Below are 16979 nucleotides of genomic sequence, written 5' to 3'. Positions count from 1 at the left end.
AAACTTAAGATAAGGCCAACGACCCTGAGTTGATTTGGCCATCATTTCGTCTGCCATTCTGTCTGTCTATCGACCAGTCAGCCAGAGCTATCTCAGTTTTGACAAGGCTATTGCGAAAGTTAGTATAAATAAGTTCGAACTTTTAGAGAAATATTTTTATTTCTATTCGAAGAAATGTGAGGAAAAAACTGAAGTCGAGAAAATAGTTTGAAGAAACTTTTAGTAAAAACTCTGCTTCAGGTGGACTCTCGAATTGAAGTCATTTCATTAAGTTTAGAAACGAAGAATGTGGCTAAAAAGATGGCAATACAGATTCCATTATAACTGATTTTAAAATCATACTAAAAGTATTACAATCGTGCTTAAGTTTTGTCGATTTCTGACTGTTGTTTCCCTTGTTTCTTTTCGCCGTTGCCTGTGTAAACATTCCTAATTGCAGAAACAACAAAAAACGGAAGAGAAAATATTTGTAAGAAAGCAAAATGAAGACAAAATATTTGCATGCCGGTTTGTTTTTTTGTTTTTCACTTTAGTTGATGGGGCGTGGTCAGTACTGCCCCAGATTCTTATTATGTTTGTTATTTTTACTTTGTTTTTACTTATTTTATTTTCCATTGGTCACCGTACACATATGCAAAGGCACGTACAAAATGTCAGAAGCTTTCGTTATGCAAAAATGGAACTTGGGCAGAAAGTCCAAAGGAAAGTTGGCGAATTTCTGGCAAGGAGTACAAAATGTTTTTTTCCTTTTAAAACATTTTTGAAAGAATTTGACATGAATATGAAATCTTCAGGCTGAGTAATTTAGCTGCTATTTAAGTGTATTCTTTTGGTTGAGGAAAGATTTTTGGGAACAAAAGAGAAGTGAGACCAAATGATTAGTTCTCTCTGTTGGCTTTCATTAGTTTTGACGGTTTTTCAGTCGTTGATTGATGAAAAGATCATCAGGATTTGTTGTTGACCGCATGTTGGCCATTCTAGTTCATTGCGGTGAAGTCTGGCCAAGCCATTGTATTGAAGCGTTGAAGCGCTAATGCCCTAGATGAGAAAATGGCGCAGTGGAAAATTGGAAAACGAAACAAAGCATTGAGAGGTATTAATTACTTGTCTAGGCGGGATGCCACAAATATCGTTTGGTTACATTCTCTCTAGGAGGTCAAGGGTTAAGCCCACACACAGAGACACAGAAATTGCTTGTTAGAACTTGCAACTCATTATTGAAATTATAAATAATGTATACAAAGTGGAAGCTAACCGCCCGGATAAGTGACTGGCTGGCTGACTGACTGTCTAAACTGAGCTGACTGAACCAATTTGAATATAAATTTTGCTCATAAATATATATAAGCAGACGATGGAAGGCGCCAGCTCGTAACTTTTTGGCCCCAAAACTAGCAACATAAAACAAATAATCGACACACAAACAACAACTACTTAACAGCGTGTAACAACAACAACATCAACAACCGAGGGCGTCAGGTCAAGCATCAGCAACCACCGACCCCGGCCAAGAAACACTTTAACTTTTATGTTTCGGCCATTCTAAGATGTAGACAACAGCATAAAGGAAGAAAGATGGCTAAGCATTTATGTTGTTTGTTAATATTTAAACAAAAGTGTTTTTTTTGTTCTTTCGTTTTTGCCTTTTGCTTCTTGTTTTTCTCCCATTTTTCCGTTTCTATGGCTTTTTGTTTTTGAGCTGCAACATATTTTCTTTTTGTATTGCCTACATTTCGGGGCCATCCGCCTTAGGTCATCATCATCATGACTTTTCAGGGCATACTTTGGCATTTTACGTTTTGCGGGTGGCATAATTTACGCCACTAATTAAGTGGCTGCCAAGTTGTTAATAACAAAATGAATGACAATTATTAACTCAAGAGAAAGAGAGAACCAAAAGAAGAATGCAAAAACCCAGAAACACGAAGATTAAACTGTACGATATTTTGCCTTTTAAACGTCTTCAAAACAACTTTCTTATCTTTCTTTGCGTTGTGCTCGTCTAATTGTAAGAGTGATAAAAGTTTCTAAGATCAGTTAATTTATAGGTGCAGGGAGCGGGTAAACACTCAAAACTATTCGGATTTGTAGAAAATAATCTGCAATTAGTTGGATTTCATATTTTCTGGGTAACCCAAAGAAGAGGCTTAAAATCAGGAATGGTTAGTTTTTCCCCCTTTAACATTATTTAGCTTATTGGCAATTTGCTTTATAGATAACTATCCATATCCTATTATAAATTACACAGGAAATTATTAAAACCAGCAAATGATATTTTTGCAATTAGTTAAGCTCATCAATTGGTAATTGAATCGCAATTAAATCAATGCAATTCAGAGTGGAGTGGATAGCTTTTGTTTATCCAATTGCGATGACTAGATAATTATATGGATTTCAAGCAGAATCACCAACAAATACAACTAGGGAGTAGAAGAAGGCGAAGCCATTGCCAACTAGGGCCAACTACAACCTGGCCTGGCAATTTCAATTAGTTTTGCGGTTGCTTCTGCCACGATCTGCCTGTTCCCTACAGTACGTGCAGTAAGTTTGCCCTTTGGCTTCTATATATACATAAATATGTATGACATACAGTACAGTAAAACGGGTTGGGCGCGTGTGTGTGTGTGTGGTGGGCGTGGTTGGCCAATTGTGCGCATAAATTGTGGCATATTGTAGTCTTCCCCTCTGCGTGTGTGTGGTGTATGCGGAGCACTTAACGGATTGCAGCGGCTGCCTGTTTGCGCTTTTGGCAATCATTAAATATTTAACACCTACTTGCCATGCACAGCTGGCAGCAACTAGAACCTTCAGTCCTTCTCAACAGCATAGCGAGAAATTAGAGCACAAAAACCAGGGGCAAAAAAGGACAGTAAAAAACCACAAATTGTTAACATTTTGCTTCACTCAAAAGCTAACACGTCTACAGGTAACTTGGCTCGTAATTTACTTCAATCTCATGTGCTGTAGAAAATCTCTATAAAGAATTTTCAATGAGCATTCTTGCCATGCAATTGGGAATTTCACACTGTTCCCTTACAGATCCTAGTTTACTATCCTTCCTCTTTTAGGATATAGAAAGGGGAGTAAAATAGATCAAAGCATTTGCCATATCCTGGAACTGGTGACTTCTTTGTCCTTTCATCTGTCGTAGACAGAAAAGAAGGTTAATTCAAATTTTATTTATTTGGAAAACTTTTAGAACATTTTCCCAAATTATTTCTACGAACCCCATAAATTTCCAGACTCTGTGTCCAGTTGTCTTCTCTAATCAGATCTTCCCATATGTATATACGAAATTTCTACAATTTACATATTAGACTATCTTCATTATATTTCTTACCAAATAAGTCAAATCTATCTTGGCTTTTTGAAGAGTGTAAACTGGTTAAACCAACTGTTCTCTTCTCACAAATTCTATTTAACTGCAATAGATATTCAAACATTTAAATATATGCCAACATTGACATTCTACTTGATTTGTTGTTTATTTTTTTATTGATTAAATTTTTCATTATTAGTTTTTGTTTGATTGCCTTTTATAGCTGATTATTTTTGCATAACTCATCCTTCTCTCTCTCTCTCTCTCTCTCTCTCACACATTGCCTGTCGTTTATTTTATATTTATTGAGATTAAAAATTATTCATTTTACGTGCATAATTATGATGACTTAATTGTTTGCATAATTATGGAAGTGGAAAACAAAAATAAAAAAATATGCGACAAATTATTCTTGCAAATAAATCAAAGTTTTTATTTATTGAATTTAATTAAATAAAATATTTCCATTTGCAGAGGAACAGGGTTAAATTTTCAAGGAAGATTGTCATAACTAGCTATCTAGCAGAGATCGGATAATATCATAGATATATAATAAATGATTGGATCAATTGGAAGCAGGAAAGTTCCGATTTATATTATAGGAACTACTATTTACACAACTATTAACCCTTAAAAGTTATTTGACGATGGATTACAACGGAATAAATCCATTTAATACTTTTTCTGTCTCTTTTCCACAACCGATGCAACTCATACACGTGCCAGCTAATAGAGTGAGAGAAAGCTATTCTCCCACCTGGCGCTGCCGCTGCCAGTGCGCTTAGAAAAGCAGTCGCAGCTTGCTGGCTTCGCTCACTAGCAAGTTAGTAAAACAGAGGGAGAGCAGATCAGTAAGAGAGCTTTTCTCCCATTGGCGCTGCCGCTGCCGGTGCGCTTAGAAAAGCAGCTGCAGCTTGCTCACTAGCAAGTTAGTAAGTCAGAGCGAGAGCAGATCAGTAAAAGAGCTTTTCTTTCTCTTGGCGATGCCGCTGCCGGTGCGCTTAGAAAAGCAGCTGCTGGCTTCGCTCACTAGCAAGTGAGTGAGAGAAAGCTATTCTCTCATTGGCGCTGCCGCTGCCGGTGCGCTTAGAAATGCAGCTGCTGGCTTCGCTCACTAGCAAGTGAGTGAGAGAAAGCTATTCTCTCCCTTGGCGCTGCCGCTGCCGCTGCGCCTATAATAGTAGCTGCAACTGGAGGGAGAGCTGCATTGATCGGTTGTCATTTGCTGCAGCATAATAAATATTTTCTAACTGATCATGGAAATAGCGGGTAAGTGAAATATTTTTAAAATAAAAATTTTTTTTCTTTTATTCATTTTAGATTGTTATCGGCATTGTCTCTAACACCAAAAAACTCTTATTATCTCTGCATACACAATCAACTGTCGGACCATTTCTTCAGATATCATTTAACTGGATTGTTGCTAACAATGCTAACAAATGCAATGCTAATAAATAAAAAAAGTGTAGTGAAGTGTAGGGAAGTGTTTTTATGATTTCATAGATCAATCTAAAAATTTAATGTTTACATTATTCGAATGTGCTCAAGAAGAACAATAAATGATCAATGAAATAGTTTTGCTTGATAGAAAACCAATAAAATCTCAAAACCTTCTCCCTTATTAAGTCTTAAAGTGTTTGGAAAGTCATGTCTGGGCATTATTTCATTAGATGACTACCCCACATACTAAAATAAAGTCAATAAATTTGTTTAGTGAAAATTATTTCTCCGCTGTCCTTTGTCCTGTCAGCCAAGTCCCACCCTAACTCTCACACCACAATTGGGCAAAATCATTTACTCTGTTTTTATAACCAATTTATCTTTTGGCCTGACAATAAAAAAGCAAAAAAAAAAACAAGAATACAAAAGCACCAGCAAATAGAAGAAGTACAAACAAAACTGCCAACGAGTTCAGTTCGAGAAGAATATATTGTATGAACATTGCAGAGATAGCTAACACATCCATACATAGATAGAAACAAATACACATAAAGTAAAATGGAAACATCAACTCGAAAAGTCATCAATGGGCAAAAAAGGAAAAACAATGATGAAAAAAAAATAAAAGAAACAAAAAAGCATTGGCATAAAGACATACATTCATACACTCGCATTTCGGCATTTGTTCCATGTATGTGTGCTTTGCCCCTCCTTCCGACACTGCCCTCTCGTAAAAACACATATACATAAATAAAGACAATGACAACAGCAATGATCGACAATAAAGCAAAATGAATGAGTGACTGAAATGAGTGCAGCGTTTCAATTCGATTTGTGAAGAATAAAATCAACGAAATATTCATTTGGCTAATCTCATTTCACTGACAACTGAGTAGGACGAAAGACTTACATATATAAGACCTTGAAAAATATATGTGTCTGAGGCAATTTCGGGCCTAATTAGAACATACAAAGACACATACAACTCGAACTCACCCTGCCCGTGCCTCAGAAGGATTTTCCGTTTTAAGGCCATTTTCTTTAGGATTTCAAACGTTTAGATTAAAATACTATGATGCCATTTCAATTTAGATTTTATTATATAAACTTTTATGGGATTTAGATTTTTGAAATCGTTGGGAAGTCAGCTGAATTTGAGTCTTTTAATTTTGGAGGAATTTCAACCTATAAGTATGCAACAAAAATGAACAGAAACAAATGAATTGGAAACTTATAAGCCATTAACATAGAATCCCTTATGAAACATTCTTTTGGATCAAATACATTTAAGAAAACTGCAACTAGAGAAATACATAATACATAATGCTCTCAAGTAGAAAAACTCACCACACAATATTTCTCGCTCTTCTTGGTGCACTCCTTCAGATAGAGATGGGCAATATCTTTGGTATAGTTGGTGCAGGGCGTAATGGAACCGACGCCCTCATTATACTGTCCACACATATGGCACTTGAGACCGTCGGCGAATCCAAAGTTGCCGCCGCACAAGATGATGGCCATCAAGAGGGCGGCAACTGCAACAGTTGCTCGGCTCGATTTGAATAGATGCATGGTAGATGCTGTTGAAGTAGTGGAAGTTGTCGATGTGCGGCAAGCGGATGTTGCTGATGATGTTGCTGATGAGACGGACTCATCATCGTTGAGGGCAACGGCGGTGACAGCGGCTTTTGTTGGCACTGCTTCTTGGTTGGACTGCGACATTTTCATATGAGTTCGGGTTCTGACCTTTGACACTCACTAAACACACTGATACACACGCACACGCACACTCACTTACTCACTCACACACTGACTGAAGCCGTGTGCACTCACTGAAATTGCAATTTTCCCTTTGTTTCTCGTTGAGGGTTTTGGCTCGTTCTCGCCTATTTTGTTTTTGTCGGCCTTTTGTTTCTTTTGGTGGTTATTTGATTAATATTTGTTGTTGTTGTTGTTGTGCCTCTGCTGCTGCTTCTTTTTATAATTTATTTTTTATGGGGATAGCCTTTGTGTTGGTGTTGCTGTTGCTTAAATTTGACGAACACTTACCTCATTCAGATTGCTAAAGGTCACAAGGCGACACACATAAAACCATGTAAATATAGTAAATTATCAGTTGGAAATTACGCTAAAAAGAAAGTAATCTATTCCCGTTTATCAAGATTTTTCCGAATTTCAACATTGGAACTCATTTATAAGATATGCCCATCTCATGCTTCCCACTTGGACACAATGGATTCTGCCTAAACTACTTAGGGAATAATTTCGAAAACAAATCGCTGATTTTATGAATATATAACAATCCTGAACTTCCTATTTAACTTCTTTATGTTAGATTTGAAGAAGAGCCTTTAATCCAAAATGTCCTAAACACAGAGGATAAGATTAGTTACTCAATTATTTTAAAAAGTTCCAAGTTCCTTCTTAGTTTTTCTCCTGGCCACCATTTGAATGTTTTTTTGAATGTTGATGGTTTGCTATGCCATTTGCGGTTACCTACATGATTAATCGTCAAACATTTTCGATTCGATTTCAAAACGCATTTTTTTAATCGCTTCAATAGAAACTTTGGGAGTTGGGGGAGGCACTGCAGTTGCCACGAAAGTTGTCATGGCCCTGAGAAATGCACAATAAATGTTACAATTCGCCAAATGCGGCCGTTGCCACGCCCCAGCATCCAGTTCCAGGACCCAAATATTGTGCGATATATATACATATAGGTATGTCAAACACTTTGTGTGTGTGTGTGTGTGTGTGTGTGGCACGTTTCTGAAAACTCAAAAAATTGTTTTCAAATTGCTTTTGTTATACGCTAAATGCATGTGACTGTATGGGTGTGCGTGTGTGTGGGTGGGTGTGCGGGTGTTTGAGACTACGGCAAGTGGGTTAAAAAGTTCTCCTTCTACACACATACATATATGCGTTTTCCACAAAATTCGGTACGTTTTTACAAAACAGCAGCCTAAAATTGTATTACAACAAGTTCAGTTCCACTTTGCCTAGTTTTTGTAGGTTTCCCTGATTTGATTCCATTTGATTTGATTTAGCAAATGTACATAAGTGGGACACAGGTATCGGTGTATGGGTGAGTGGGAGGTCTATGTGTGTGTGTGTGTGTGTGTGGTTTGTGGTGGATCAATTTGGTTAGCTATTTGCCTTGAAGTGGCTTGCACTTGTGTGTTCCATCATTCAACTATCCGTTGGACCCCGCCGAAAACTAGCCAATTAACAAGTCAGTCGTTGAATATTTTTAATTAAATGAATGAATGCACTTGAACACACACATACACACACACACTGTGTGACCCTCTGATAAATCCAAAAAGAAAGGAAAAAAAGAAAACGAAACACGAACAAACAACACCAACACGGAAAAGATCTTTCAAAGCAATTTAAAATGTTGTAGGTAATTGTTTTTATACTTTTTAGTTTATTAGTTTCGAACACAATTAAATAGTTTGGTTTTCAGTTAAGACACATTTTGAAATTTCAAATCTCAAACACCAACTGACCGTTGAAAACAAAGTTCTTTTTTAACTTTTCTTTAAGGTATCCGCTTAACACGTGCTGCACGTTTGAGTTGAATTCGTCGACTGCCAGCATCAGCCGAGGCAGAGGCAACAGCAGCAGCAGCAGCAGAGGCAACAGCAGCAGCGGAGAAAGAGGATGACTGTGGATGGACCATGATGGGAACCATGCTTCATTCTCGTTATTCTGCGCGCGCACAACAGCAAAGAGTCCCCCCTCCATTTCAAATGAACCGACTTAGTCAAACATATAGAAATCACTATAGAATGCAGTTTAGGCAGAGATATTACTTGGGGAGAAGATCGGATGGTTTAGATTATACATTTATCTTTAAAGAAATCTAATTTGGGAACGTGAAGACGAAGTCCTTGTGATATAGAGAAGCTTCATTATATAAAATCATCGACGGACTTCTTTTATTTTGTTGTAATTAAAGTAAGTTAATGTAATCTTACTAAAATTTCAAAAACTAAAATTCTAAATTAGAGAATTAGAAAAGATGTAGAAAAGATGTGGCAGTAGTTTTCCAGATCAATTGAAAAAAAATAGATTTTTTGAACAAATTTTAAAAACTTAGCTATTTATTCTTTATCTTTTATTATTTAGCTATTACACATATTCTTCATCAAACACCATATATATTCTTGATTGCAAATGCAGTTTTTGAATTAAAAATAACTGACTGACAGTTTTACAGTCATTTAGCCCGAGCATTAAGTTTGAAAGTATTTCTGGGTTTGTGTCCCGACTAATATTAAGAGTATTTTTTTAACGTATCTTCCAATATTAAACATTTGGTTATTCTGAGCCAACATCAAAGTTCAAATCTACTCTAGAAAATATCATCTGAACCATCCCCCCTTTTCTTTAGATTATCAAATCAAAATAGATTAGCCATTAATAACAATTAATTGGGAAATCCCTCAAGCAAAGATGATCAATTTTAACTCGATGGGACAATCACAAAGTAATGGCACCTTCATATAAATTACGACTGTAAATTCGAAGTGTAAGTAGTTATCAGGCAACTCGAGAAAAGTACCTATCCTTCTTCTACTTATACTATAAGTACTTGAAGTCCAAATGGCTTATCAAACTATAAATCAGTGTCCCAGTGGAGTGGATCATTATCATTGAACGTGTCGCATTGGACTGATTGTCGAGTCATGACAGATAGATAGATATATATATTTGATTTATTTTGAGTGTCAACATGTCTCCTAACTATGCCAATATAATTTGATTCCTCTTAATCCAGTCAATATATTGGCTGACTTTGCAATAGACACCAGGATATGGGGCCACAGTGCAGGGCTTAATGCTCCAGGAGACAATACCAACCTGTCGACTCTCATAAATGAGAGGACCACCCGAGTCGCCGCTGCATTGTCCCTTGCCCCCCTCGTCTACGCCACCGCAAATGTGATATTGAGGATCGGTGGAGCCATTGTGACGCAGAACACACTCTTCATCAGAATAAACCTTCAGTTGAACCTCCTGCAAAGTGTTCTGAATGCTGCCGCCAGTCTAAGAAAGATAAGCAAAAATGATTAGACTCAATTCAACAGAAAATTTGAGCAATTTTTCCATCTTACAGCATTTAAACCCCAGCCGACGAGGACACCGCTACCACCAGCATCACTTTGAGGCGTGGCATATTCAAATTCGGGCAATTGAACGGGGGCCAAGGTTACGTAATCGAATTTAAAGGGCTCTGCCACTTGCAACAGGGATATATCGTTCGCATAATGGTTATTCGGATTATAATCCTCATGCTGAATAATCCTTTGAACGGAGACAATGTTCGGGCCAGTTGCATTGATATTGGTCACACCATACTGAACAGTCAGCTGCTCGGCGGTGCGGCCGGCCGTGCAATGAGCTGCGGTCATTACAAATCGTGAGGAAATGATTGAACCACCGCAGGAATGCGAGCCAGAGGGACCGCGTAGAGAGATCTGGAATTGAATTTCCTTAATTAGATCTTGAATCCAATTGAGCTCTGGTCATTACTTACTACAAATGGATACCGTTCAATGCTGGAATCGGTGCCATTGACCACTCTACCAATGGGCGAAGATGGAGCCGCCTGGCACGCGCTGGCCACTAATAAGCACAGGAGACCTGCAATTCCCACGTCTTGAACTGACAACATTTTCTCTTACTTTCCGACTTGTTGGAATTGGCAAATTGTGGAGGCATTTATACCCACTTTGTCGCATTGATAAAATTCAATTTATGATCAGCGATAGGAAAACCATGAAGATATGAAATAGTCGTGGTTGTATATATGTATATACTAAACAATTTTAATCAAATTAAATACAACAAACAGTAATAAATATATATGCTTAAAGCATGGCGAACCGCCTGGGAATGTGTTTCTCCTCAAATAGAGCTTTAAATAGACAAATCGATTGTGATGTGATAAAAGCAAATCAACATAAAAAGGAGAAAACAAACAAATAACATAAAAGGTAATATGCCCTGTGTTAGAATACATTGAATTAATCAAATATTCAACTAATTTGTGTTAGAATTTGAATGGTACAACTTTTAAGTGTGTGACGTGAAAAGACTAGTTTAAGTTACATAGAAATAGAGAGGATGGGAGATATATCTAAGAATTGTCTAAATGATCTACAAAAATACTCTACAAATGACGCACCAGGCGTCCATGGTATAAATTGCTTCTGTAATCTATATATATATATATATATAGGTATGTGTGTGTATGTATGTCTCTATATAATTAATATTCAGATTTATTCTATTGGATGCTGCAACTGCGTACCGTAGATAGCTTTTGTTCCTCTTCATCCAAATGTTTAGTACTCAAAATGCTTTTAATGCTCTCCGCCTCTTTCATCCAAAACTCCAACTAAAAAAAGAGTAATCGTTTGATGAATGCCAATCAATTTTACCCAAAAAGTATCCCACCTGTTGCAGCAACAGATTACGTCTTTCACCCTTTGGTTCATTATTCACGAACGGCACCAGTATGCCCAGAGCTGAGGTATATGACTCCAGTGCGGCATCCAACTTGCGTTCATACAGATACAATTCGCCCTGGCGACCGATTTCTAGACCTGTCTTTAAGGACGGACTTGAGTTTGACAAGGCAACTGCAATAAAGTACAACAAATAATGAGAAGATGTATAATTTTACCCAAAACGCAAACCAGTCCTTAGAAGTCATTAAAAATACTTTTGACGTACACAATTGCTTGTAACGTGCATCTGGTTCCAGCATTTCTGAAATACACACATTGCTGGTCTGTGGCTGAGCAACTGCACCTACAGCTCCTACTGCTGCTACTGCTGCTGCTCCTGCTTGTGACGAGGATGATCCCTTCTGTTGTCGCTCAGCCAATTGTCTGTACTCATCCTCAATGATGCAATTCTTAATCTCCTCAGCTCGTTTCATATAAGTTAGTGCTCGATTTCGCAATGCCTGGCGCTTTGTGGCATCTGATTCTTCCGTTATTAATGGTACAAAATACTGCAATGCACTGCAGTAGAGATAATAGGCCTCTTTGTAATTATGCTTCTCATCGTGTTCACATGCCTGTGTAACTAAATCAATGGCCTTCTTAAGCGTGTGCTCTGTGGGAAATGTTTTAAGGTCGAGAAACGGATGGGCAAAGAAATCCGCGAAACTAATGCGTGCTATTGGCTCATGGGCCAAGAGGCGACGTAAGAGGTCATGACACTCGTTACTAATACGAGCATTTGGTGGCAGTGTTATGGGTTCAGCGTTGCGTATACGCAATAAGAGCTCATCAATGGTCCGTGAGCTATACGGAGCCTTCCCGAATAGGCACTCATACAAGATGACCCCGATACTCCATAGATCTGCTTTTGCATCATACTGATGTTTGCGTACAATTTCCGGCGCCATATACAATGGGGAACCCTTCAACTGTTGATTGATTTCACCCAACTTCAAGTGCTGGGCAAAGCTGGAAAACAAAAAGAATTCTTTCAATATAAATAGTTTTCCCATTGATTTATGAGGAATAGTTACCCAAAATCAGCAACTTTTAGTGACACATTATTTGCTCCTCGTGTGAGCAGCAAATTCTGCGGCTTGAGATCGAAATGGGATACTTCATTGGATCGCATATACTGGACTGCAGCCGCCAGCTGGCGTAAAAAATAGCGACAAGTCGACTCCGGTAAGGCCTTTTTGGTGCGTATAAAAGCAGATAAATTTCCAGCATTGCAATACTCGAGCACTATATATATATTCCTATAATACAGATGGATTATACGATAGTTTAGAGCAAATATTTAAATATTCAAATGCTTATTTGTACTTGTCATCCCAGAAGAAATCCTGAAGTGTTACAATATATTTATGCTTGAGATCGCGCAGCAATCGAATTTCAGTTATTAAATTCTCCCTTGAGGACTGCGATAAGCTAGACATTTCCACATACTTGATGGCATGATAAGTTCGCTGCTTCTGCAATTAAAGACAAAATATAGATTAATCCAACTTTGTAATTAATACTGCTAGAAACTAATCCCACTTTATGACGAGCCTTGAAGACTGTGGCATAGCTTCCAGCTCCAAGTTTCTCGAGTATTTCATAGTCCGTGATTCGCGGCAGTGACATGTGGATAAGGATATTGTGGTCATCTAAACGACGGCGTGACTTAGTTTATCTTTTTATTTATTTATTTTTTTTTTTTTACTTAAATGAACAATACAGCTGCACGGCGTTGCCAGTTGATAAGAATTTAATTACTGATATCAATTGATAACATTTTCACAGTTATCGATTAGTTAAAAAATTGTACGTTTTCTAGTTGAAATTATTTATAATTTAATAATGGCAATATTAACATATGGAAAACAGAACGCAACATAGAAAACAAGAAAAACACATAAAACAATTAGATACTGCAGGAATATAGGCGAGCTAACAAGTTTCATGTATTTTTAACATTTTCAAATGTGCCGCGCTGTCTATCGATACACTTGTTGATTCGCCTTATTTTCAACATAGCCCTGGGTCTTTTTGACGATGTGGCAACGCTTGTCTGATTCAGAGTTTTGTTGTGGAAGCGTTGCGAAGGAATTTGTGTATTTTTTTTATGTTTTCTGGAGGTAAATAAAATCAAATCGCTTTGGAAATATGAAAAACAGAGGCTTCAGTCACACATTTAGGTCAAGGTGCTATATCTAAGTAACAAAATAAGCTCTAATGTGGAGAATTTGGACAAGATAGATACAAGCCCAGCTTTAGCAGTTGGACCGCACCCAAAATAAGACAAATTAAGCAAACAACGCCCTAATGGAAATATTTACAAATATTCAATGAAATCTTATTGGTAAAACCGTCATATATTTCTTGTTGCACTTAATAGATTGATTTTGAAAGGATTCCCTATTTGCTGCCAAGTGTGACGTCACTTAAAAGGCTTCATAATTTCAGTATTTCTGAAACACCTTCCACATATCGGTCGAATTCAAGATGAATTATGGCAGAAAAACACCTTCAACATATCGGTCGAATCCCTCGATGTATTCCCATGCAACGGGCAGGTGAGTATTGCTTATAAAAACACTTTAAAGCACAGATAATTCAATATTATTGGTTCCACAGATCCTCGACCAATTTACACTCCAAAATGTCGCGATCCACGCGGTCAGTGAGAATTCCTTGGTACCAGCGACCCCTGCTCAAGAACAATCAGTATATTGATATACAAAAAGGTGCCATGCTAATAGGATTATTTGCAATTGTAAGACTATATAGTAAATTTGATATCTATTCTGCCACGAGCACAGTTTATTAATATTTCCACTTGTTATGTTTGCAGTTTGTGTCCCTTTTCACAATTGGCACAAGCATCTTTGACATCTATTGCTATGCCATGGCAGCGCCTGGATCGACACATTATGGCTACTACATCATATCCTATGAGTTTGTCTATGTGGGTAATAGACACGGTATGTATGCGATATGGAAGGGACATTTAAGTTGGATTGAAATTCAGACTGCAATAAGAGTTGTCAGTTATTTAAGAAAGTTATATATTTACTTATGCAGCGAGAAATCAAAAGGTTCATAGTCATTTTTACTCTTTTTAATTTTCAATGTTGTCAATCCAATTCTAGTTCGCAACATGCTGATTGTATTTGCCTTGTTTTCGTTGATTATGGCTCTTGTGAATTTTGTGACCAGCGTTTTGCTTGTAGTTGCCCTGCGCAAGGTAAGTGGAAGATGTTCAAGCTATTTAATTATCATTATATTTCACATATCATTTTACAATTCTTAATAAAAAACAAAAGCAAGAAAAACTTGGAGCACAAAAACGTTTACTGAAACGAAGGGTAACAAATTGCCTACTCATAACACTACATAGAAAAAGCGAAATTTATGCACCATCATCTAACGAATTGGCTAGACTCCTTGACATTTGGCATGGATTATGCTTTAGTAATCGTTTCAATTTGTTTTATCTCATCTAGGAATACGAACGCAAGGTGATGCCATGGCTTTGGTCGTTTGCCATATTCACGGTTTGGCGTGCCTTGGCATTGATATTCTTTGCCATTGTCAATGATCTGTATTTTGCGTATAATGTTATTATGGTCTTGCTGTGGACCGTCTTCTGTTTAGTTTCCATTTACGGATGGGCTGTGGTCTACTCCCTGTTCCTGGAATTGGTTGATCTAACCAAATTGGAAGATCTTGCACATTTACGGGTAAGTTTTGACAAAGAAAACCAAACAAAGAGTTATAATTATTAAATGCATCTTTTCTAGATGGGTACCATGGCGTCATTGCATGCTTCAACCGCCAATTCATTGGCCGGATCACGACCCACTACGCCGCACAGCACTGTGTCTACCATGCCTGTGGGTTAAGCGCAAAAAAGAAGGCAACCCCCAATATGATAAAATAATTATTATATGTATGTAGGGTCTTCACAACGAATGAAACACAATCCCGAAGCGGTAACCATAGACCCAACGCTTTATAGATATTGGAACGATTCGTTCTTCACATTCCATCCACCAGTTTAGTGCCTTAGAGATGCGATTTAATCATTCGAATATACATATATATTTGATTTATCAAATATTCAACAACTGCAATCGCAAATTTTATACACTATTCTATACTTTTTTATAATGTCTGCATAATTTAGTTGATAAGTTCATGTTCCGTCCACTTTTTCTTAATTGTAATTTATATTTGTTGATGAATCTCTTGACTTTATATACAAATTGCATATCATGTTCTTTTTTAAATATGTAAAGCAAACCAATTATATACAAACAACAACAATAACAAAAAAAAAAAACGTATGTACACCCATTTCTGCTAATTTTGTATGACAATTCATCTTAGCTAAAGCCGGACAACGACATCGACAAAAGGCCTTTTGCAGTTCATTGCTAATGACTGTCACGTACAGTGGTTTGAAGTATCGTCCAAAACGTGCGGCATTACACAAAATCGTATAAAGTTCAATTCTTGAAAACACTTACAATTAACTTCTATAGAATGACTTATTATCATATTATATTATCATATATCATATTTTAATTCAAAATATGTTAGACATATGACTACTGTGCCCGCTGGGTTTTTGTGTTTTGCGTATTTTTTGTGGTTTTGTTGTTGTTTTTTTTTTTTTTTTTTTTTTTTTTGCATGTGGTCATGAACACCCGAAATTATGAGCTTTGCACGCCAAAGTGGGGCAGTTTAGGTTCTGATCAAGATGTTGATGGTGATGATGATGACCGAATAAAGTTCAATCAACTGTTTTTTCCTAATGGAGATAAAGAGGTTCCCAAGGGCAAAGAAGGAGAAGGAGGAGGCGGCACAAGTTAACTGGTGCAATTTTCTAGATGACCTTTGTAACCTGCTTACTTCCTTTTACTAACTGTCGTAATTTGCTGTGCAAAAATTGAAAACTGCGTCATATAAACAAATGTACAAATGTAGATACATACATATGTACATACATAGGCTTGTCTCTTTGTTATTAGTGTCTTGTCTGGCAAGTATGCAGTAGAACGCAATTTGTTGCAATAACAAAAGGCAGTAATGCTTACCACCCCAATCCGAAGGGGGTTGTTCTTTGCTCTACAACAAGTCAGTTAAGGATAAAAACTTTGAAAAACATTAGAACCAAGTTTCGACCCAGTTTCTGATTAACTTCAAAAAGGTCGAAATCTAGAGAATTTCCAATGTATGTAATTTGTTTATGTTTCTGTATAAAAATTTAATTACAATTAAAGATATTGACCGGAACATTTGATTTAAAAGTGTTTCCCAATTCATATTTGATTTATATAGAGTATATAATCGACATTGTATTGTTAAAACGTTTGATACATTTTAGCTACGTTTTATGTTATACGTTTCTTTTTGCTACGCATTAAAGTTGATTAAATTGCGTTGTCATCAGGTCCTGCTGCCTCTCCTGCTCCCACACTCACACTCACACTGGCACTGTCATTCACACAGCTGTTGATCATTGGTACAACGGTAAAATAAAAAACAACAGCAACAAAACAACAAACGTTGCAGTTCACCATATCGTGCACCTGTCCAAGTTGAATGCACCATTCAAAAGAGAGATGCATACAGACCGAGAGAGAGAGAGAGTGGAAGAGTGCAAAAAAAGAGAGAGTGCGTGCCAAAAAACAAAATATGCCAAAAAT

General features: G+C 37.1%; 4 protein-coding genes across 12 annotated transcripts in view; 1 reads left to right on the top strand and 3 right to left on the bottom strand.

Annotated features, from left to right (window-relative positions):
- LOC137584500 (uncharacterized) overlaps nucleotides 1-8350 on the bottom strand; it is a 34016-nt gene extending 25666 nt beyond the window's left edge. Inside the window, exons 1-3 of one of the 7 annotated variants that reach the window (XM_068299923.1) lie at nucleotides 8272-8338; nucleotides 6809-6821; nucleotides 6107-6733 (exon numbers count right to left, since the gene is read on the bottom strand). In XM_068299923.1, coding sequence (XP_068156024.1) covers nucleotides 6107-6487 — 381 coding nt within the window. In that variant the 5' untranslated portion in view covers nucleotides 6488-6733; nucleotides 6809-6821; nucleotides 8272-8338. Of the gene's footprint in view, nucleotides 1-6106; nucleotides 6888-8181 lie in introns of all 7 variants that reach the window. The other 6 variants (XM_068299922.1, XM_068299916.1, XM_068299919.1 and 3 more) reach the window with 6 other exon arrangements.
- Nucleotides 8351-9461: 1111 nt separating this feature from the next.
- LOC137585109 (chymotrypsin-2) lies at nucleotides 9462-10467 on the bottom strand. The gene is made up of 3 exons (XM_068300762.1): nucleotides 10305-10467; nucleotides 9883-10245; nucleotides 9462-9814 (listed from the first exon to the last, which is right to left on the bottom strand). The coding sequence occupies exons 1-3, from the start codon at nucleotides 10440-10442 to the stop codon at nucleotides 9512-9514; spliced, it is 804 nt and encodes a 267-aa protein (XP_068156863.1). The 5' UTR covers nucleotides 10443-10467; the 3' UTR covers nucleotides 9462-9511.
- Nucleotides 10468-10474: 7 nt separating this feature from the next.
- On the bottom strand, nucleotides 10475-13037 carry Aduk (Another Drosophila Unc-51-like kinase). 3 transcript variants are annotated; one of them, XM_068300761.1, is made up of 7 exons: nucleotides 12823-13036; nucleotides 12607-12755; nucleotides 12315-12539; nucleotides 11507-12249; nucleotides 11228-11412; nucleotides 11082-11168; nucleotides 10475-10498 (listed from the first exon to the last, which is right to left on the bottom strand). In XM_068300761.1, exons 1-7 carry the CDS (start codon nucleotides 12907-12909, stop codon nucleotides 10490-10492), a joined length of 1485 nt encoding a protein of 494 aa, XP_068156862.1. In that variant the 5' UTR covers nucleotides 12910-13036; the 3' UTR covers nucleotides 10475-10489. The 3 variants fall into 3 exon arrangements, with proteins under 3 accessions (XP_068156862.1, XP_068156859.1, XP_068156861.1); XM_068300758.1 differs by lacking the exon at nucleotides 10475-10498 and adding an exon at nucleotides 10570-10685 and having other exon boundaries at nucleotides 12823-13037; XM_068300760.1 differs by lacking the exon at nucleotides 10475-10498 and having other exon boundaries at nucleotides 10753-11168.
- A 307-nt stretch (nucleotides 13038-13344) lies between these two features.
- Nucleotides 13345-15588, top strand: pasi2 (Protein). The gene is made up of 7 exons (XM_068301267.1): nucleotides 13345-13403; nucleotides 13664-13841; nucleotides 13903-14041; nucleotides 14120-14249; nucleotides 14418-14512; nucleotides 14772-15008; nucleotides 15069-15588. The coding sequence occupies exons 2-7, from the start codon at nucleotides 13771-13773 to the stop codon at nucleotides 15168-15170; spliced, it is 774 nt and encodes a 257-aa protein (XP_068157368.1). The 5' UTR covers nucleotides 13345-13403; nucleotides 13664-13770; the 3' UTR covers nucleotides 15171-15588.
- The last annotated feature ends 1391 nt before the right edge of the window (nucleotides 15589-16979 follow it).

The sequence above is a fragment of the Drosophila tropicalis genome, unplaced genomic scaffold (genome assembly GCF_018151085.1).
Source record: "Drosophila tropicalis isolate 14030-0801.00 unplaced genomic scaffold, ASM1815108v1 contig_878, whole genome shotgun sequence".
In the NCBI taxonomy this organism is placed as follows: domain Eukaryota; kingdom Metazoa; phylum Arthropoda; class Insecta; order Diptera; family Drosophilidae; genus Drosophila; species Drosophila tropicalis.
This window is presented reverse-complemented; position numbering and strand designations above follow the sequence as displayed.